This window comes from Grus americana, chromosome 1 (genome assembly GCF_028858705.1).
Source record: "Grus americana isolate bGruAme1 chromosome 1, bGruAme1.mat, whole genome shotgun sequence".
In the NCBI taxonomy this organism is placed as follows: domain Eukaryota; kingdom Metazoa; phylum Chordata; class Aves; order Gruiformes; family Gruidae; genus Grus; species Grus americana.
In genome coordinates, this window is record NC_072852.1 from 196,474,777 (window position 1) to 196,496,892 (window position 22,116).

The 22,116-nt window shown below is 39.8% G+C and overlaps 1 protein-coding gene across 2 annotated transcripts in view; it reads left to right on the plus strand.

Moving 5' to 3' along the window:
• FLT1 (fms related receptor tyrosine kinase 1) overlaps positions 1-22,116 on the plus strand; it is a 115,610-nt gene that overhangs the window by 24,573 nt on the left and 68,921 nt on the right. For both annotated transcript variants that reach the window (XM_054812701.1, XM_054812702.1), the window contains exons 4-10: positions 1,545-1,669; positions 8,118-8,280; positions 8,368-8,504; positions 10,026-10,200; positions 12,176-12,293; positions 14,324-14,493; positions 14,905-15,064. In XM_054812701.1, coding sequence (XP_054668676.1) covers positions 1,545-1,669; positions 8,118-8,280; positions 8,368-8,504; positions 10,026-10,200; positions 12,176-12,293; positions 14,324-14,493; positions 14,905-15,064 — 1,048 coding nt within the window. The remainder of the gene's footprint in view (positions 1-1,544; positions 1,670-8,117; positions 8,281-8,367; positions 8,505-10,025; positions 10,201-12,175; positions 12,294-14,323; positions 14,494-14,904; positions 15,065-22,116) is intronic.

Genomic DNA, 22,116 nt, shown 5'->3' on the forward strand with positions numbered 1-22,116 from the left:
GACTCGTATTGCAGAGGAAACGTCAGCCTAACAAGTCCTTAGGGTATTTTTTATTACATACGCATCCTCTATTACTCATAAGTTCCTTTTGAGATCTCGGTGGACATTTAACACCTATTATTAAATAAAGCATTGTGTCAGTCTTTCATTTCAGAAAGTTTGTTTAATGGTTTCATTAAACCTTTTTAGGAAAACTTTTTCCATATCCTGGGGTACATACATACATAGAGATACTCTACCTTAGGATTTTCCCCAGTATAAATTAGAGAAGAATTTGCTTCTCTTCCTGTTTGAGGTCTTAAACAAAAATATTATTGCATATAAGAAAAGAAGATCCTAAGGGCAGAACAGTTTTATGACACTGGGAAGTGCAGATCATACTTTTGAAAGAGAAGCAAAAGTAATGCATTTGAAGAACTACTTGAGTAAACGTAGGTCAACATGCAGAAGTCTGGGACCAGAACACTTTACTAAAGTACTGCAATTTAAGGTTTTATAAAGGGTCAGTTCCAACTAGCTTTACTAATCTAATTTATTTTCCAAGAAAGATTTCCGTTGTTATTTGTAAGATTTTTGACTGAGTGAAAAATAATAGGATTTGCCTGAAAAAACGTTGGAACAGTAGATAAGCATGGAATTAAGATCTGAATGTTCCACTTTTTTAAGAGTTAAAAGCCAAACCTTATGTGAATTTTGAGGTAGTCTATCTGCACTGGGAGTCAAACTGAACCTTCAGATCTGAACACCTGCAAAGAAGATTTGGAGCCAGAGCCTGTGGCTTGAGCCCCTCTTTGTTAAGTGGCCCAAACAATAGCAGCAGCAATGTTCCCTGTTCCCAGCGCAAGCTATTTATGACAATGCCCTTTGTTAAAGGGATTGTTCAAGGGACGGTAAATTACTCTGCCAAGCTTTAGTTATTGAGTTGAACGGAATGAATGTTTTCCTGGCATTTTCATTTACCTTGTCACTTACAAAAGAGACATATAGGTATTGTGACAGTGGGAAGGAGGAGAATAATTAACTCTCGCTAGTCCATATTCTCAGAGTTGAAAATGTGGCTGGATAATCACAGTAGATTCTTTCTCGTGGTGAAGTCAACTTGAGTGTTTCCCATCCATGTCCTTGCAGAGAGCAGGAACATGTCCTGTGTAGGAGTTTCCTGATAAGTGAATTTCAGCTCAGTTCCCATATAAGTACTTCTCCTGGTGATAATAAAATAGAAATGCCCTGAAATTAGAAACACATATCTCAGCAGTAGAGATGATGCTATAATGTGAAAAATGTATTTTAACTGTCCTGGATTTTAAAGGGGATACCAAAGTACTGCTATTGATAATTGAGTGATAAATATATTTTCAAATATTTAATAATATTTTGCTGAACTTGTTTAGATAAAAGTAAACATAAGATTGATTCGAGGACTTTGTCTAGCTTTTGTTATGGACAGGGTTAGACTGTTCTTTCAAGGCCGTATGTACTGTTACAGTTTCCATACACTGTCCTAAGATGTCAGATATTAACCTTTTCTTTTTCTTCTCTTGCAGATACAGGCAATCCATTTGTAGAGATGCACAGTGATATACCTAAAATAATACACATGACTGTGGGAAGAGAAATGATCATTCCATGCAGAGTCACAGCACCAAACATTGCTGTCACTTTAAAAAAGGTACCTCAATCCAACATGCTTTGAAAGTGTTATTGTGGATGATGGGGGTTTTTTTGCTTGTTTACAACTATTGTAATGCTTTTGAAATATTTCAACAAGTTAGTATTTCTTAAACAAGGTTTCTGGGTGTCAGTGAGTTTAGAAATATTTTAACCCTGGAGGCTTCGTCTCATATCTCACAGAAGGACTTCATCAAATCTCTTACTCTAGATGGGAATTTTCTGAAGAAACTTAAACTTTGCACATCATTTTATTAAATCTTCACTGACAAACGTTTCTTAAGCCCAGGAAGAAATTTCTTGTTAGGAGAAGAGATTTCCTCCCACCTCTTCCCCTGCCCTTCCTCCTCTTTCCTCTTCTGTCCTCTGGAACAGCCAGTGAGTGTGGTCCCTGGAGACTGGCTGGGGCTGTACAAGGATCTCTGCAAGCCTTTGCCCTACCTCACTCCCACCCGTGACTTTGCTGCTTCCTTTTCCATATGAGTGCACTTATCATCAGAGAGGGGATGGTTTCTTGTAGGGAAACTTGTGCAGAGTTTGAGACAGTGAGGGCAGTTTTAGAAAATCTAGAAGCTGTTTTTCATGTTTTGGGGAAACCATTTCTTTCCTAGTTTCCTTGAGAGTTGCATGGACAGTTAACTGACCTACACATCTGTAGTAAAGTGCTTGGTATCAAGACAGAGAATGGTGCTTCTTAAAGTTCCTTTATTTGGCTTAAAAATTAGGTGGAGATGCCAGTAATGTTTTGTTTCTAAATAAAGGGAGTTCTGTTCCTAGTGGCATAAATGTTCATCATTGTTACAAGGAAAATTTTTACAGAATAACATAGAATCATAGAATGGTTTGGGTTGGAAGGGACGTCAAAGACTATCTAGTTCCAACCCCCCTGCCATGGGCAGGGACACCCTCCACTAGACCACGTTGCCCAAAGCCTCATCCAACCTGGCCTTGAACATTTCCAGGGAGAGGGCATCCACAACCTCTCTGGGCAACCTGTTCCAGTGCCTCCGCACCTTCACAAGTAAAAAATTTCTTTCTAACAGCTAATCTAAATCGACCCTCCTTCAGCTTGAACCCCTTACCCCTTGTCCTGTCACTACACTCCCTGATAAACAGTCCCTCACCATCTTTCCTGTAGGCCCCTTCAGGTACTGGAAAGCCACAATTAGATCTCCCCAGAGACTTCTCTTCTCCAGGCTGAACAACCCCAACTCTCTCAGCCTGTCCTCATAGGAGAGATGCTCCAGCCCTCTGATCATGCAATTGCCAAACAATACAACCATAAGATGCTTATCTAGATCAACACAAGTCTTTGATTCCTCTTTGACTAGAGAGTTTTACACCAGCCACAGATTTGATCCTGTGTTTTAACTTGACCTAGAGGTTTACAAATTCTGTCTAGTGCTGCTTTACTAATATAGGTACTGATTTTTGCCCCTTGGTTTCCACCTGTTAAATCACATGAAAGAGAGTGAAACGCAGAGAAAAAACAGTAATCTGACCTAGTTGTTACCATATGTGTGTGTGTGTGTGTGTGTGTACGTGCACGTACACACACACACACGCTGTTCTCCTGCAAGAAGAGCACCAAGTTTGGATGATGCACAAGATTCTATGGCTATAGAATGAAAAGTAGATGAGGCTTGGCTTTCCATAGGGTGGATGTTGTAAAGTGGTAACTTATTTGGGCACTGTATTTTTGCATCTGAAATCTCAACATAGTAAATTCCCAACTGAGAAAATTCCTGTCAGGAATTAAACAATATAATTTTATTTTTTTCCTCATTTGGAGAAGATCGAGACATATATAGTCTCTTTTTTCATAGCAACTTGCCTTTATGTGGGGGTTGTGGTGTAAGATGCATCTTTACACCATCAAAACCAGATGTAATATTCTGGGAAGGAGAAAGAGGAGGTGGAGCCAAGTCTTGAAAGAAACGATTGGTTGCTTACATGTTTTGCATTCCAGGAAAAATAAACGTGTTCCCTAATTCATCCCAGAATTTCCTGAAGTATGTAAGCTACAATGCATTACATCATATCTTACTTTATTTATCATCTGTGACACCCATGTATGAAGATTCCAGCAAGTTTTTGCTCACATAGCAATTAAGAGATGTGTTAAATGCATTTCACAGCTGCAGGCAAACTACTTCTGGAGAGCTGGCAAAAGCTACTCTGTGTTTTCCATTTACCAATGAAGGAAGAAGTCAGTGTCCCCATAATGCAGTCCTCCGGAGCCGGAAAGAAAATCCCAGCATTAGCCATTAGATTCTGCATTCTATATTGCCAGGAAGTCAAAATATGGAATATTTTTTGGTAATCTCTCTCTTTGGGAAGGACAGTTGCATGAGGACTGCCTCCAGCATTTTGTTCCTGTGCAGTGCTACTTCTTAGTTTTAGTGGATCAATGTGGGGAAGGTTTATTGTCCATCTTCAACACTACAAATGATTGTTGTTGTTGTTTACTGAAACTGCATCTTTACCTTACTCAACCCTTTTGAGAAACTGTGTTGCTCTAACTTCCAGGCTGAACATCTGTACAAATTGTATTTTATAGCATTGCAATCATATACAACATAGGGGGAGTCTTAAAAATCGTAAAGCTAATAAAACAGGGATAGGAACATGAGGATAGGGCATTTCACTCCTATTTCAAATCCAGCCTTCATGTCCTGTTATAACCTACATCTGCAACAACTGATGGCCCTTTCTCTTCTTCATCATATGAAGACCTGTGAGATCAGTTGTTAGTTTTGATCTAATGCTTAACAGACAGATATCCACAGCCTCTGAAACCATCATTCCTACCAATATGACTCTGGCAGCCTCATTTAAGATCCCTAAAATAAGATAAACCTTATTGCAACTAGGGTGTGCATTTGTCTTGCCTCTTCATTTGCTCCTACCTTGCTAAACAGAGAAAGCATCTCCTTTTGGTACGATGGTTTGATCCCTCCACTTACTTTCCTTTTGAATTCTCTGTCACAAATCGACAATGACATTCACAGGAATAGAGGTAAATAAACTTCAGTATAAGGACTAAAAAGAGGAAAAAAAGCTAAGGATGGTGAGAGTCACACACGTGGACAGTCTGAATTCTTAATAATGCCGCCTCATCCTTCCCAAATTGATGGAAGGGGAAACATTGAAAGAAAAAACAAGCATTTAAAACTCTAATGTACATTTTTGCTATGCTTTCAGCTGGCTCTTTCCAATACAAGAGACATGGGGAAACCACAACTGGACTATGTACTCTTGACCATATGTATATACCCAAAACCTTGTGGTAGTACTGTGTTAATGCCACCAGGTACCAAAAAGGTTCAGTGGTTGATGCTGAGCAAAGAAGGAGGCACTGCCTATACCAAAAGAAACTGAAGTCTAGTTTGAAACAAAGTGCCAAGAAGGTAAAAGGCCAAGACTGCACTGGGAGCCACAGTGATGTGGTTCATGCAGATAAGTATGTAGACAGTAAATTCCATGTTTACTGCAGCTGTCGCAACAAATTGATTCTTTGAATGCCTCTGACTATCTGCTGGTACCCATCTGTAAGCCATTATTTTAGCTGGATTTACGCTCTGCTGCTTCAGTGGAAATCTCACTGTTCCAGCACCGTGTTTCTTCAGTTTTTCTACTGCTCTCTGTGACGACTAAATGGCCAAGTTTTTGACAAGGCCCTGAACTACATTGGCCCTGCTCTGCCTGGAGGATGGACCAGGTGGCCTCTAGAGGTCCCTTCCCACCTAAATTGTCATGTGATTCTGGGATCCTCTGTCCTGTACCATCCATGCAGTGATCATCATGGCGATGATGCCATGTCTCTAGGTGGTGGTCTGGAAGCTGATTTAGGGCAGAACAAAGCAATTGTGCTTCTCTGAGACTGGGAAACTGGTCATCTGAACCAGTGGGGTTGGCAGAGGAGAACAGCGTGGAGGACAGCTGGGTAAGAAACTGAAGCAAGTAAGGAGAGAAAGTAGAGCTATGAAGGACCATGAGGGTGGGCACTCAGCTGCCACCCTTGGTCCCTCCTGTGACAAAATCCTGGTGTTTCCACCCTCTGAAAGGGACTTGTGGCAGTATCTTGTTTCCCTGACTTAGCCAGAGACCAGTTGTGTTACAGTGGTCTTCGCTAGTCATAGACTTCAGTTTTCTAAAGTATTTCATATAGTAAACTGAAAATGTCAATTTATGCTTTCTTGTGTGACTGTGTGCAGCTTTTTAGTCTCAAAGCTGAAAAAAAATACACTGAAAGATGTAGCTCTGGCTGGTTTTGAGAGGTGTCAGATGAGTAAACTGGACAGGCAAAGATTTGCCTCTGGAGCAGGTGAGCCTGTGGGATATACAGACAACCAACAAAATTTGGTGTTGCAAAACAGGATCATATTTATGAGGACTTTATTTCCAAGACCCGGACACTTCATGGGTGTTTTGGTTACCCTCCCATTCCTGGAGTAAGGCTAATACGAATTCAGTAATCCATCAATTAACTAATTAATGTGAAGTAAATGCATTCCCTGGGAAATGTCAGTCTAGGGAGACTCTGAAGCTCTAAGTTGACTCTTTCTTCACAGTATATATGAAACCCTATAGAGAAATACACTCGGAAATAGTTTGGTTTCCACCAAAGCAGCAAGAAGATAAATCCAGTTGAAGCCCTTGAAAGCATAACTATGAACTGTTCAAACCGAAGCTTGAATATTTGTTTTATTTAGAACAGGAATGGCAACAGAGCTCTTAAAGTCCGAGATAGTGTTGAATGGTAGCCAGCAGGCTGTAAGGTAATGGGCTTTACTTGTGTGTGTGTAACGCACACTTCCCCCATGATTTGCATGCTTATTATAGCATCTTATCAGCTGTTGTAAAGATAAGGAATTCTAACACAGCATTTTGTGCTCTGTAATTATTGTTCATTTGATTCATCGTGCATTTCTGTTGGAGGAAATGGCATGAGATGCGTGGAGGTGATCTCAAGGGCAGCTTTCGGCGTGCGCTGAGCAGGCCGTGTCGAGGGTGCCATGTTTTGGAGAGAAGCTGTACCACGCAGGAAGGTGCTTGGCAGTCACGCTTCCCCCAGCCTCTGGCAGCCACCCATGCTGTCTTTGGCCGTAGGAAGGACAGGGCTGGGCAGCATACAAGTCCTCTGCTCAAATAAAGGGGAAGAAAGAGATGAAGGGGCATTGTGAGACTGGGTGCACAGTGAGAGGTGATGGGCTGCGAGGTGCTTAGTTGACCCAGAGGTCTTTGCTTAGGGCACTAATTCACTCAAACTCTGATACGTGCCATCTTTAAAAATATGTTATTTTTACCATAAAAGTAGGCTTTATAAAAGTAGAGTCACATCCAGTCTTTGTAGTCATGGCTGATCTCTGTGTTATCCAAATGGTGGCATTTATTCCATCAATAAGGCATAACAAAAAAACATAATGTGAAAAAAAAGAGGTCTTGTCTGAGTTTCAATGCCTATGTCATGCTTTGCCTTTTCAGCGTTTTCTTGACATCTTATTGAAATGGGGCTTAAAACTCAAAGGATCCTAATGTAAAATATAATTCGTACTGCTGATAAAGTGAGCACTTGATCCCATGTGGCAGTATTTTAGTCTGTATTAGATTTCAGGCCTTAAGTTTAAAAACACCTGATGGCTTTACACTAATTAATTTTTCAGTCCTCAACTTCTGAGGGACTTAGAAGTGCCAAATTTTTAAAATGTATTGGATACTTTTTCTATGGAAACGTGTTTCAAGGCGGCCTTTCAAAAGCTCTAGTCAGTATGACTTTCCTTATTCAGTATGATCAGTAGTTCTCAATAAAAGTGCCCAAGGAAGCTTTGTGTCTTTAAAGTTTGTACTTCATGTTGTATGTAATGACTTAGAGACATGTACTCTGTGACCTGTCAGCTTTGGAACAGCCATTCATGTCCTTAACTTTTTTTTTTTTTGAACAGTCCAGTCTTTTAGACAGCATAAAAATGAGAAACATCAGATTGAATCCTGGCAGGAATTTCTTAAAGCCACCAAATGACAGCAAATTAAGTCCATTTGTCGCCTCCATTGAAAAATGTGTATTTGTGTGTCAGTGGTGAAACCAGGATACTTAATTGTAAAGGTTCACCAAAACGAGCACTTTAGCTGCCAACCAGGAGCCAACAGAATAGCAGCCCAAGCGCTGAGGCTAACGATAGTGTCAATCTATTGTGTCATAAATTACATCCTGTTATAAATAATTAAATCTTGGAAACAAATAAAACATTCACATTCTTCACTCAGATTTTTCCTCTGTTTTGTGTTGAAAATGTGACTTGAAAAATCTGCATAATTGAATGTCATCCTTTCTACTTTGATTGGCATTTTTTAGGATTTGTTTTCCCCATTCCTTTTTATTAGGCTGCTTTGATTAGAAAGTGGCATGAGGATGAGTTGTTTTTATGATGCGTGTTTGACACTTCCAGATTCCACGAGAAACCCTAATTCCTGATGGCAAGACAATAATCTGGGACAGCATGAAAGGCTTCAGAATACCCAAGGCAACCTACAAATTCATAGGGCTCCTGAGCTGCGAGACAACTGTGGGTGGACACAAGTATAGCACAAAGTACCTAACACACCGAGAAAGTAAGTAGCGTTGTCCGCTCCCCGTCTTTCAGAAAGCACTCTGCCCTGGTGACGTTATTCACTTTTCTTTCTCTCCATCACGTGCAGCCAACACAATTTTCGATGTTCAATTAAGCACGCCGCGTCTTGTCAAGTTGCTGAAAGGAGACAGCCTGGCAATTAACTGCACTGTCACTGCAGCCTGGAACACCAGAGTCCAGATGACGTGGACTTACCCTGGAGAGGTGAGTGCTGTGGTTGAAATGATAGAACCCGGGGGTTTCCCACAGATCGTGCTGCATCCCAGGAGGAATTTTGCCTTGAAATGCTTGCCGTGGTTGACATTCCATCGTTTTGACCCTTGCTGACATGTCTTTAAAGGTTTCTTTTTTTCTTTCTGGTGCTTAATTGGATAAGTAAACATGTTTACACAATGTACTCTGGTTATATTGCATAATTGTGAGCGAATGCTAGAATTGTTTCATCCCTGGGAGCTTCTTTTTGACCTGGAGAAATGGTAGAAATTTATCACCCAGTCCCAGGCAGGGGCTCTCTCTGGTGACAAGAAGAGTTTTCAGTGAGGCTGTCTTTCTCAACACATTCATTTCAAAGACTGGCAGACAGTCAGGCACCCAACTCGAGCATGTTTAGAAAAGATATTTTGATTTAGCTAGCCCAAATCTCATTTGTTAAGCGTCACATGAACAATCCTCTTGTTTTGACAACTACAGGAATGATCTTGAATGTGCTTCTCCTCCCCCCACATTGGGAGCATCCTCATAAATATTTGTCGCTTACAGAATAACTGCCAGGGAGTCCGTGTAAAGCCGATAAGAAATTTGACATTAGTTTAAGGTTTACAACTCCCATTCCTTTCATGTCAGTTTGATTTATGCTGGTGATTCAAGTCAAGATCATTTATTATGTCACTCATTGTGCCTAATCACAAGCTGAAATTATGATTACATTATATAGGGAAGATCAGTGCAATCATTTCTTGCATTGAAGAAATGTAGCCATTTTCCTGGCATTTTTTTCACCTCAGAAATAAACAACTTAGCAACAAGAAATGCTCCAAATATGTTATGTTGCTCATTGCTGTCTTACCAAGCCCTAGCCGGGCACCGCACTTGTGAAATTCTGCTTTGTTTTTATTTGGATGGTAACTGAAGGGTGCTCAGTGTTTGTAAGACACCAGCGATGTCCTGGGTTAAATAAACTTTGAGGCCAAAGGCTAAGGGGGAGTTGCAGGAAATAACTCCTCAGACTCACATTATCTTCAGTTCCACCCTGTTATTCCCTTGCCAAATCTAGTCCCTTTTCCATCTATAGCGTTTCCAGAATTCTCCCCTTCTTGTGTTAATGCCCTCTTCTTCTACATCTGCTGCCTACGGACACTGAATCCAGGCACCGAATTATACGCCAGAGACTCCAGGGATTTTTATGAGCAATCCTGGAGAAGGCACAATGGGGAGTTTGGCGTGTTGGTATGGCAGGTCATACAGAAGGAATGATCTTCATCTGGAAAGAACCAATGTGGATGCTATTACAACTTGGTGAAGAAAGGAATGAATTGCCATATAACGTTACTTTGAATTTTTATTGTCCGCCCTCTGGAAATGTTAGACGTGTTTTGCATGTCTGTGCTGTACAGAGGGATCTGGATTTTTTTATTAAGGTATGGTGGCAGTACAGTAAAATAAAAATTTTAATACTAATGAAAATTGGTTTGATTAACTCTTTCTTGCTCATTTTTGCTTTTATAGGCAAGGAAGAGAGGTTCTGTAACACAGCGCATAGACCAGAAGAACACAGAAGCCAATATTTTTTACAGTATCCTTGTTGTTGATAAAGTGCGTGATATTGATAAAGGCCAGTACACCTGCCACGTGAAGAGCGGGCCATCAATTAAAGCTGTTAACACAACAGTCATTGTTTATGGTAAGAATTATTGCAGATTTGTAGAATACTGAATGCTCACGTACCAAGTTCAGTCATATGATAGCTTGACACAAAGTGGAAGTGAATTATTTATTTATTTGTGCATTTGTTTATGTATCACTTTAGCATGTTCATCACTGGTAGAAAAAGAAGGGAGAGCAGAGACAATACGTGCCTTTTCTTCCATGACTGTTTTGTATTGTTGGCAGAAGACATGTTAATGTTCAGTTTGATCACTCTTGTCTGCTAAGTACCGTGATGACCCTGTCCTCAGTCAGTTCTGGCAGAAGCAATCAGTTAAACTGTAGTTTGCGGGGGGGAAGGGAAAAAAAAGGTACAAGCTGAATTTAAACGGAAGAATTCCACTTCTTCTTCTGCAGTACTTGTTTATTGTTTCCTATGAAAAATTAAGAAGAAATAAATACACTCACTCTCCATGGAGCAGGTAGCTGCTAGACCATTCGAAAATTGAAAGAAGCACAAGATACTGCAACTCATTAATGTGGTTTTACAGTCAGAGCCTTAAACCAGTTCGCTATGGTCTGCCGGGGCTTCCTGTGGGATGTGGAAATCCATTGTGTTATTTCAAGCTTATGTGAATTAGGGCTTTTGTGGAATGGGACTCCACAAGCAGCTATCTTCTTTGTGGCATCCTGTTACAATCAGGACTACCCAGGATCTTTGCAGCATCATTGGTATTAATGACCAAGTGGTTGGCAGGTGTCCTCTACAACAGATGAGTCATGGTCAGAATATTGATTTGTTCTGTCTTTTCAGGGGTCTATCTTTTCTCTCGCATCTGGAAGTATGGGCGAAGCACTAGATGATGGTATTCTTAGAGAGTATTTCAGTCCATGCTCTCTGTTTAAACCTTGGACTAGGAACATAAGATGAATCATGATATCAACTTCTTATATTCTTGAACAGTCTGAAACTATCAAAAACTGAGTTTTAGATTAAACTCAGAGAAGCTGGAACTGTTGAAGCTAGCCTGTAAACTCTTATTTACATACGCAGGTCCATCTATGGGATACCCATATTAGAAAGAGCCTGTGTGAATAAGGGTTTGCAGAATCGGGGTTGTATCTTTAATTATAACTTGAGTTGTGTAATTAAACTACTGATTTGTCTTGTGCATGTTATTTTCAATGTACATGGCAAGTGAGATTAAATATTGCACTTGTTTAATAGATATCCAACATCTTTATGCAGTCCATAATGTAAATATTGCACCATAGGTACTATTAGAAGGATACTCAAACAATTTTTCATGTTTTGAAAGTTTTATTTTACTTAAGTGCATTTTAGGGGAAAAAAAAGTTTTTTCAATATATTGTATGAATATTCTGTTTTATTGCCTTTGGTTAAACCCATCAGCTTGCCAGAGAGTTTGAAATATGGGGCAGTGCAACTGGAAAAGAATGAATTCCAGCAGGTTGAGATTGTTCCAATGAAGTGATAGAGATTTGTTTGTTTGATGAAACAGCTGTTTACCAATGATACAGAAAATTTCTGCCTTCTCCTTTCCTGTTTCTCTGAAAGTCCTTTAAATGCTCTCTGGCAGAATATTTTCTTCTGGAACATTTATTGATTCTTGGCCTTTAGGGGTGGAATGGTCATCTGCTCATGTAGTTCAGCTTCCCATGTACCACAAACCACCTTATCTCTCTTGTGTTGAAAGCAGTGCCTTTTTTTTTTTGACTGAAGCACAATATGAATTTTGGCTAGAGCGTATCTTCTCCAGGCAGATTCATGGCCTGGGAACTGTTTCTCAGTTTCCTGAATATTTGTGGTATTCTTCTCTGTATTTTTTAGATCTTTAGGAGGTTAGGTTTTATTCTTGCTGTTGTCATGTGGGAACACCAAAATTATTAAAGATAATTTTTATTTGGATTTCTGTTCTCTTTAGTAGGTCAATTGATTTTGCAGGCTGAAAAATCCGTAATATAGGTGCACTCTTTTTCTTTTCTTTAAGATAAAATGTTCATTAATTTGAAACGTCGAAGAAAAACTGCGCTGGAAGCTGTAGCTGGAAGAAAATCCTATCGTTTGTCAATGAAAGTGAAGGCATTTCCCTCTCCAGAGGTTATATGGTAGGACAACAGTTACTTCCACATATGAACACTGGACCTCTTCTTAGATGAAAAATAGTATCTTGGTAAAATATTCAGATAAGACCCCTTGAAATGGCAACAAACTGGAGACAATACTGTTGTGGAGTTTTATTGGAAGTTTCAGGGTTGTCCTGGGTTTTAACAATTTATGAGAACATTGCCTTAATTTTTCAAGTGCAAAAAAGGTGGTCTAGAAAGTTCAAAGCTCAGCTCCTCAAATATGTTAGACATGTCTCCCCTTGAAATCAATGGGCACTCTGCAGCTAAATAGCTATACCAACCTTGACTGAAGTCTTGTATCCAGCTTCACTCAGACCTAGATGTGAGACTTGAACTTGCTTTTCAGACAGCAGGAGAAAGAAAAGGCGGCTTCCATTAAAATAACTGACTGAGCTATACCGGCATGCACTAGTAGAAAAGCAATGGACGTTGGTTTTATTATGTGGTGATCTGCAGGTTGTAGATCTACTTTAGTGACTAGAGCTTTCACTGTGGCTCGTGTATACTGTGCTAAGAAATCTTTTGAACAGTTTTTTGTATTAACCCAAACCACTTTTACATAAAACAATGTTATCTGTTCATGATGTCAAGTTGGGTGTTTTGGTGTGGGGGTTTTTTTTGTTTGTTTAAATCATTTTAAATACCAGTAGCTCTGGCTCAATTCATTGCACTTTAACAAAGGGTCTATGACAAGACTGATTAAGAAAACAAACCATACATACATGAACAGTGAGAGTTCATGTTACTCACAGCCAGAAATTACTTTTGCTCCAAACATTTTATTTTGTTTTACAAAACCCTTACATTTATAGCTGCAAATGGAAAATTAAGGGGCAAAAGTGAAGCTGATGCTAGCCATTTATACTGTATTTTCTGTTTCTTTATTGGTTGGGCTTTTCGGCTATACATATAGATATAAAACTTCTAAAATACAAAAAAAAAATCCATTTACACAGGAATTTTTATTTGGTTTGGTTTTTTGTTTGTTTGTTGGTTTTTATTTATCACTCTGAGGTTGGTCAAACACTGGATCAAGTAGTACAGAGAGACTATGGAGTCTCCATCCTTGGAGATATTCAAAACCAGGCTGAAAATGGTCTTGGGCAACCTGCTGACCTTGCTTTGACCAGGGGGTTGGACTAGGTGATCTCCAGAGGCCATTTCGGCCTCAACTATTTTGTGGTTCTGTAAAATACAGATACGGTGAAATGCTTAAATCCATAGTCCTTAGATCCAATTTTTGGTGCTCCTCTAATAACTGTAAGAGTTTTCTGTAAATACTTACTAAAACCTGTGAATCATTTTAATGAAGTCCATCATCAAAGTGAAACTCTGTTGCACTCTTCTACTAACATCATGTCAGCCTTCATACAACCTACCAATATGTGCTTTATGCTGTATTTTAGACTTTGAAGAAAAATGTTGTGCTTCTTTGGGAATTTGTGTGTAAGCAACAGTTAGTACTTTCTATGTTGATTTTCTGTTATCTTTAAAAAACACTCACTTGATAGCAGGATATCTGATTCTTAAGTGCTTATCTAATCTACTTACTCTTCCTCTTCCTAAAATCACAGCTGTGCTTAGGCTACTGTAATACTTTGTCCCAGGATGTATTCTGAGGTCATAAAGAAATGGTCAGTGCTGGATGACACAACCTTTATTTGTGTGAATGACGCAGCCAAAATGGTTGTCTTCTAGACTAAATGGCAGCACAAGCATGGAAAACTGGAATCTTCAGAGGCAGAGTTGCAATTTTCAGCAACTCTCAAATACTATCGAGCCCTGTCAGATCCTTATCAATTTTAATGTATAGAATGGTATTCTCCAAAGTGCTTTATAAATATCAGCAATCTTATTTGTAAGGGAAGGATAAGCCTCTGGTAAACAGAATCTGAGACTGTAAACTCAATCCTTGCCCAAAGATTGAGAAATGTTGTGAAATGAAATAACGCAGGCACTTTAAGCAACATTCCTTTTCAAAATTTTGATTTCTGGATTCTTTTAAACAGGTTAAAAGATGGGCTACCTGCTGCTGAAAAGTGTGCCCGGTACATGGTTAAAGACTATTCGTTAATCATCAAGGATGTTGCTGAGGAAGATGCTGGAAACTACACTATAATATTGAGCATACGGCAGTGGAACTTGTCTAAGAATCTTACAGTCACTCTTACAGTAAATGGTAAGTTTACATCATGTTCCCATGCTTCTCCTGAACGTGTAAATGCTAAATTTTCACTGAGCTAGATTTTCATTGATCTTGCACAGCTCAGGTCATTGTGGGTTTTCTTACCGACTTTCATGGACCCAAATCCAAGCCCCACAGGCAGGGTGACGGACCCATCTTGGAATCAAAAGACAGACACTGGTTTTCTTTAGAAAGTTTTCTGTCTTCCGCAGTCACATACTTGTTCTTGATGACTTAAATGTGTTACTAACTGCTCATCTGACTTGACTTAAGTCTGCTGTTTTCCTTTGTTCTCCTGGGGATTTTTCTTATTACTTATCCTGCAGGAATGTAGTATTTTCATGATCATGCAATACATTGAAAATGAGATGGTTTTAATTACTTTCCAATTTTCACCCTTTACAGTGAAACCCCAGATTTACGAAAATGCCGTGTCATCATTCCCTGATCCCAATCTGTATTTATTGAGCAGCAAACAAGTGCTGACATGCACCGTGTATGGTATTCCTCAGCCTAAAATTACGTGGATGTGGTACCCCTGTAGACAAAACCATTCTAAAACAAGGTAGGACAGCTTCCTTACTTCTATTTAGCATGTCTTCCCTTACTATTACATTTAAATATTTACTTGTTTACAAGAATAAAGCTTTCCATGACCATTGCTTAATAAGTAGAGTTTGTATACTTTTAATCAATGTATTTTTTAGTAAACATGTAGGCATGCACAATACAATTTTTTTCTGCATCAGTATTTGAATATGGAGGGCAGAGTTGTTATTTTGTATTGCTACTTAGGTTTACTTACAGTTCACTGTTATTCATGCACGCAATGTCCAGAGGCGATAATTGCTTCTTAATTTTTATGAGGGAAGCCTCGCAGACAATGTCTTGCAAAGTTCACACGCTTTCTCATGGAGGAGATTTCCATGCTTTCCTCTGTGCTTTCCTCCATACACAGGGATTCCCCTGTGTGGCTTTTTTTGAAATTCAACAGAAATAATCTTAAACAATTTTTCCATTATGAAGGTCAATTCTCTGTCATGATACATTGACTCATAGATTCAGTTCAGCAAGCCAAATGTGCCCAGCATTCTCCAGATGATATTTCAACAGTGTGAAATATAAAAGTCACCATACAAGCTTACTTGATGCTGATGTGGTGCTTAACTAATCCTCTTTTATATTTAAGCTTTCTCTCTGTTTCTTACAATTACAAGTTGGTGTGTTGACTCATTTATCCAAAGCTCTTCCTGAATCATGAAATCTGACACAGTCTTAATGATTAACACTCAACCTCCACAATGGCATTAGCATTAAGCTACTATTGGAGCGTTCAAACATGCAAGGTATTTGGATCACAGCACAACAAAGACATGTAAAAACCCAACAAAAGTTTAGGAACCAACATTTTTTCAGTTTCAGTTGAAGTTAATAATTTTACATAGGATTTAACTTCTTTAATGATTTCATAGAATTGGGGTTTAGTGCCAATCCAGCCAAATATTTAAGCACATGCTTAACTGCAGGGATACAAGACACCTCATTCAATTAAATGACAACATCTTATTTCAAATTAAGGGTGCTTGCAAGTGCCTTGTGATCAGTGAGAGAGTGGTCAGCACTTCCTACAAGCACACATAGTTTTTCCAGTTATGCCTTGCTTTGGGATTATGCAAATGGATGGCTTTCTGTGCCCTTCTCGCCAAGAGGTGGCACTAGCAATCTCTCCTTTTGCCAGAATAGGTATAACCTGAAATTCTCCTTTTCAAGGACAGGTGAGGACTGCATTTCCTCTATCTGTTATGTTACCTTTGAAGGACAAGTCGCAAAATTCTGAATATTAATTTATTTTTGCTTATAGGTGCAAGGTGTAAGAGAAAATAAATCACATAATCTTTTAAGTAGAGAAACCCTGTGAAAGGCGTGTGTGAAAATTTTCAATCTTTTAGTTTCTTTCAAGTATTTATACATCTATGCATGCTCTGGATTGAAATCAGTGTGGCACTGATAAAACAGTTGGTTCTTCTTTGGGAGGTGAGGTGGGGCTTGTCCATTGTAAATATTTCCTTCTGTTAACAAGCACAGATCTGCACTACAGCACAGGAGAGCATGTCATCAGAAATAGAAATTAATATCCGCAAGCAGGTGTTTAATAATGTGCTAAACTGTAGACTCAATTGAATGCTAATTAGAAGTGTGTTTGAGCAGGTGATCAAAGGAGAAATGTAACAATTTGGCTCTGTTACAAGGCTGTTTCCAGACTTGCTTCCAAGTTGCCTTCATAATTGTTCTGTGACTATTCTCTTTAACCCCCTCCCCTTCCTTCTCCTTTAAATGCTCATTGAAGTAGCCTGGAGAGCACCATTTTTAACGCTTTGCCTAAGAGGAGTGGAATGACTCCCTCTGAATAATATGGTGACAATTAACTATCACAGAAAGGCAGAAATACCTGGGTAATTACTTTTTTCTCCTGCTTCAGGAAGGGAGCAGAGTGGACTACCTGGGCAGCTGGCATGCCTTGCTCAGGCTGATGTTTGTACCCCTTCAGGTGTTCTCCCTGAAGAACTGGAGAACCCTTTAATCCCACCTATTTCACTGTACTTTCCTCTCTGTGTGAGGGGAGGTTTGCCTGAACAACAGATTTAAGGTGTGTGTACCTTGTGCAGCAGATAAAAAAATGTATCTTATTCTGGCATTACAGCATTTCTTTAGATTTACCTGCCCAATGTTAGGTTTCTAATGCTAAAATATTACTCTGTGCTCCAGTGGTGCCTGTTTCTGTGCACAGACGTACCTGTACCCTAACAGTAAACTGTAGGGGTTTATCAGCTTATTCAGCGTATGGCAATAGGGATTCTCATCAAGTTTCTGAGTCCCATGCCATGGGACAGGGCACACACTCCAAATAAAAAGATACTGTTGCTGCAAAGACCTTGCAGAGCACAGATCCGTTTGCTTCAAGATTTATATATATGCTTAACTTTACATCACTTGAGTACTCATCACTGCAAGCTGGCGAATGACACACTGCATAAATTAAATGGCTTTATTTTTGAAGAACTGTTGCCTATGGGCTCCTTAATAGAAACCATTAGGTTATGTGGCTGCTTCTTTCAATTTCTGTTCCAGACAGTATTTATGTTTCAAAAATATAAAAATACCTCAGTGGATTCCATTGCTTTTAAATAAAATGCAGATATATTCTAATGCTTTGTGATTAATACAATCAATTTGCATAACTCTCCTCTCTAAATCATTCAGGCCAGTAACAGGAGACTAGCCAAATTAAACAGTTTCCATGGTTTTCTGGTAGCAAATTTAAAAACAAACAAACAAACAAAAAAAACCCAAAACACACACACACAAAACCCAAAACCCAATCCAACTATAAAATTGTTCAAGAAATTTGACTTTTTGGAATATAGAAAGATCATTGTAATTAAAATTCCTTTTTCTTCACTTTCTGTTAAAATTACTTTGCTTAAACTAATGCTATCGCCATTAAGTTGCTAGCTAGCTAGCTAACTAGATGGGTAGGTGGAAAGATTCTCTTCCAGTGTTCACCTCAGCAAGGAAACATAGAAGAGTCAAGAAAAAATGTCGGGAGAAAAAAAGTGTTTTGAGGTTTTTTTAAAGTTTATGCAGAGCTAGTAAATTCAGAGATGTCAGGCAAAAGACAGTAGAAGATGCAATGAGAGTTAAAATAAAATGCAATTAAAAAAATTAAAAGATGAGTCTTTCTTAAATGACCAAGAAACTTCTTTTCCAGTACTATCTTACTCCAGCTTACTCTGTTGCTCTATGGCAGAGACACACATTCCCAGGCTGGGCAGCCCCCAGTTGCCCAATGGACACAGCAGAAGACAGCCTGTGGGACACTTGTCCTGCAGTGTTCATCAGCCTCCTTGGCCTGTTTCCTACCACCCTGGAGTTGTTCTTTCTGGCCTTGTTTTTTGCTCAGGTTGGGTTGTCAGTAGAGAGGCAGCCAGTGGCAGGGCTTGCCGGGGTCTTCGGAGCCAGGCAGGCTGGGTTCCACCTAAAAATCATCAGCTCTAAGGCTGTAGAATGAGCATCTGCACGCCAGGAACGTGCTTGATGTTAATGGTTCTTGACCTGAATCTCTTCAGCAGATTTGTGTTTATCTTAAACTGGTCTGGCAGAAATTGCCAAGAAAGGCACGTGGGATGTTGATATTGCTCTGTGGAAGCACTGGTTTCCTCAGCAGTTGTGCAGTGTCATTTGGGGGCAGTTTCTCTTTCTGGACATTTCCATGTGGGCAGTTCAAAAGAGATCTTCATTGTGCTCTGCCCAAAGTTTGACCAACTGGCCCTTCAGAAACTGCAAATGGATGCAACACTGAAATTTTACTTTGGGTGTTCCAACTCTCCCACCACCTCGCTGCCTCCCTCTCTCCTTGAGCTACCAGTTTTGTTTAGTCTCAAACCAAATAGCAGATTATTATTTTACAACCCTGCTGTTACATCAGTCTGTGTTTTCTTTTGGCTTTTGTTTTTTTTTCTCTGTGTCTGTGTGCATGAGGGAGAGAGAAACATGACAGTATGGTGGAGATGCCTGCAAAAACAAAGTCATTGGAAAAACTGGTACCTGATTCTCTGCCCCTTTGGCTATAGTGTCAGGATACAAACACTTCTTGGTGATAAAACCACCTGATGATGGGATTGGGAATGAAGGGGCTGAATACCTGAAGTTGAGGACAGAAACGTGCAGCAGGGACCGGGGGGGTGCAGCAATGCCTAAGCTGATGCTGCTGCCAAAGAGTCAATCTGGAAAACACAACATTTGTAATGCTCTGACGTGGGTCCACGGTCCTCAGTGGAATCACTACTGGTTTAAGAGAGTGATGAGAAGGGAATATTACCTCCCTTTGAGGCTTGTCTGCAGTGCGAAGGTAGGGTCACGTGAATGATTTTCTACAGCAATAGCTCTCCAGCACTGCACAGGGAGGAAGAGGAATGTGTCATGGATCTCAGCAAGGCAAAAATGTGAGGTTTTCCTTGAAATTTCTGCAGAGAAATAGAAAGCCTGAAACTGCAATAATGAAAGTACACGGCCAGGTTCCCACCAGCTTCAGTGAAAGAGGAGGCAGGCCATGTGTGCATAGCAGTCTAATTGCATTTCTGCATTGTTTATGTCAGCATATTAATAAGGGATTGAAAGGCAGAATCATTAGGATGTGCTCAGATAGATTATCAGGGGAAACCAAATTTGGAACATCAGTGAGGTATGTAAAATGAACAAGTAAAGAACAAATGTTAATTGTACTTAATTAGAAATGTACTGAACCACCCAAATTTAATTGTTGGATGTCTGCAAACGTTGATGCCCATTAGTTTGTCCACAGCGACTGGTTTTGTTCCTCGTGCCACCTTCTATTTTCAGGAAGGGGAAGTCTGAGTCCTTAGAGCTGGTAAAAGTAGGTCAGATGCCATTAATAAACAGGTAGTTCAAAAATGCCTTTGTTTAATTTGACATGTGGCCAGATCCTCAGCTCTAGATTCACACTGACTGAGGATCTGGCTGGTGGCCTTTGTGCCTTCCACCCTCTATTACAAGAAAATCCTCTTACAGTGGTCTAGTAATGTAAAGGTACTTAAATGGGTACATGAAAAAATATGCTAGCTATTCCCTTATTTTGCTATGGTTGGGGAAATAGATCAGCATAGATAAAAATCAGACCCTGTGTTCTTCACATATTTTTCAAAAAATGCAGAAGAACAAACCTGGGTGCACATTGTGGCAGTGTGGACTTGCAGAGGATTTGAAATCAAGAGAGAGAGAGAAGTGAAATAGCATCTGATCTGCTTCAGCCTGAACAAGCAATGTGCTGAAGCATGTCATTCTGCACTTCCACCGTGAGCCAGAAGTCAATCCTCTGAAAACAGCTAGCAGGACTGTATCCTTGTCCTCAGTCAGTATTTTGGAAATTTTTTAATATTATACTTATAAAATGCCATATGACTCAGACCTGGCATATACATATGGATAAATAAGCTTGACAAATACATGCTATACATTGAGTACAGTTTGCCCCAGTCTGTCCTCAGGGTAACACCGTGAATGCCCTGATGAACTTATTCTGCAAGCTGGAAATGGTTTCACTATGAGTCTTCGCTGAGCCAGAAGCTTAAGCTTTCAAATTTAGCTATTGCTAGTTTTCAAATCACTTTAAACCAAAGTTTTCCAAGTCTATTTCCAAAATGTTCTAAACAAATGCGTTATGTTGCCCAAGTAATTTTTTTCAATTGGTCATTGATCAAACCTAAAACATAAGGACTATGGTAACACCCAGATGGTCAGGAGTGCTCTGCTTAGTATCATACTTTTCACCCTTACTCTCCTATCTTTTTTTTCACTTGTTGATCCTTGGGTTTTTTTCCTCATGTTACCTTCAGAAGATGGTCTCTTGGCTTTACTAAGGACAGTCTGACACCCAGTCTTAAGGAAAAATACATAAGGGTCATGCAGGCAGTCGGATGTCGTTGCTTGATCTTTTACTCACTGTGGCCCAGCCCATAGAAACCAAAGCGTGTGACAAGCTGTACGTGGGGACTGCACGTCGTGAGCGAGGTCCCGCACGCTGGCGGTGTCCAAGCCAGTGGGACGTCCAAGCCCATAGCCAGAAACCTGCTCCTGCACTAGCAGGGGCTCTTGGCCAAAGGAAGGCACCAGGTCAAACTCTGTGTATGCTTAGGAGTGATTATGAATGGAGTACTATTACTGGAACGAGTACACCTTTTACAAAAATATACAAACTTTAGTTAGCATCCTTTTTCCTTTTACGTGTAAGCCTTTCAAAAAGCCTTTGCAGAAGACTTTGAACAGATATGGTGTATGAGGTAAGATTATGCTCATAAAAAATATTCAGTTAAAAAATAGAAAACAGAGGTTAAGAGGGAACAGTCAGTTCTTGCAGCGTAGGGAGGCAACCAGCGAAGTTTTTTAGGAGCTGGTGCTGGGCTCTGTACTTGTCAACATGTTCAGAAATAACCTGGAAAAGGTGGTAAGGAGGTGACAGAGTTTGCTGATGATACAAAGTTATTCAGATTTGTAAGGATGAGGGCTGATTGCAAAGAAATGCAGAACTATATGAATCCGGGTATTTGAGTGATAAAGTGGCAGATGAAATTCACTGAAGATAAATGCGTGTGATGTACATAGGAAAAAACAATCTGACTTTCACATGTAAAATGTAAGTATAAAAAGGCTGTACGTGTAAAAAGGCTGTTGGCTGATCATTACTACCACAAAGAGAGATCTGAGCACTGTGATACACAGGCTTGTGAAAGCGATCACAATCACGAGCAGCTCAAAAAGCAAATCAAGTGTTGGGAATTACCAGGAAAGAAATAAAGAACAAAATAGAGAACAGCATGATAACTCCATGTAAATCCAAAAATTACCAACACCTTTTATACTATGAGCATTTTTGATCCTTTCATCTCAAAGGATGCAGACAAACTGGAAGGCGCACCAGGAGGGGCAACAAAAAAGGATCAAAGGAATTTCAGGGAATGAGAGGAATGTGTGAGGGATGAGTGAGGAGGGGAGGTCAAGGCTCTGTAGACCAAAAAAGAGGTGGCTCGGGGCGGGGGGGCT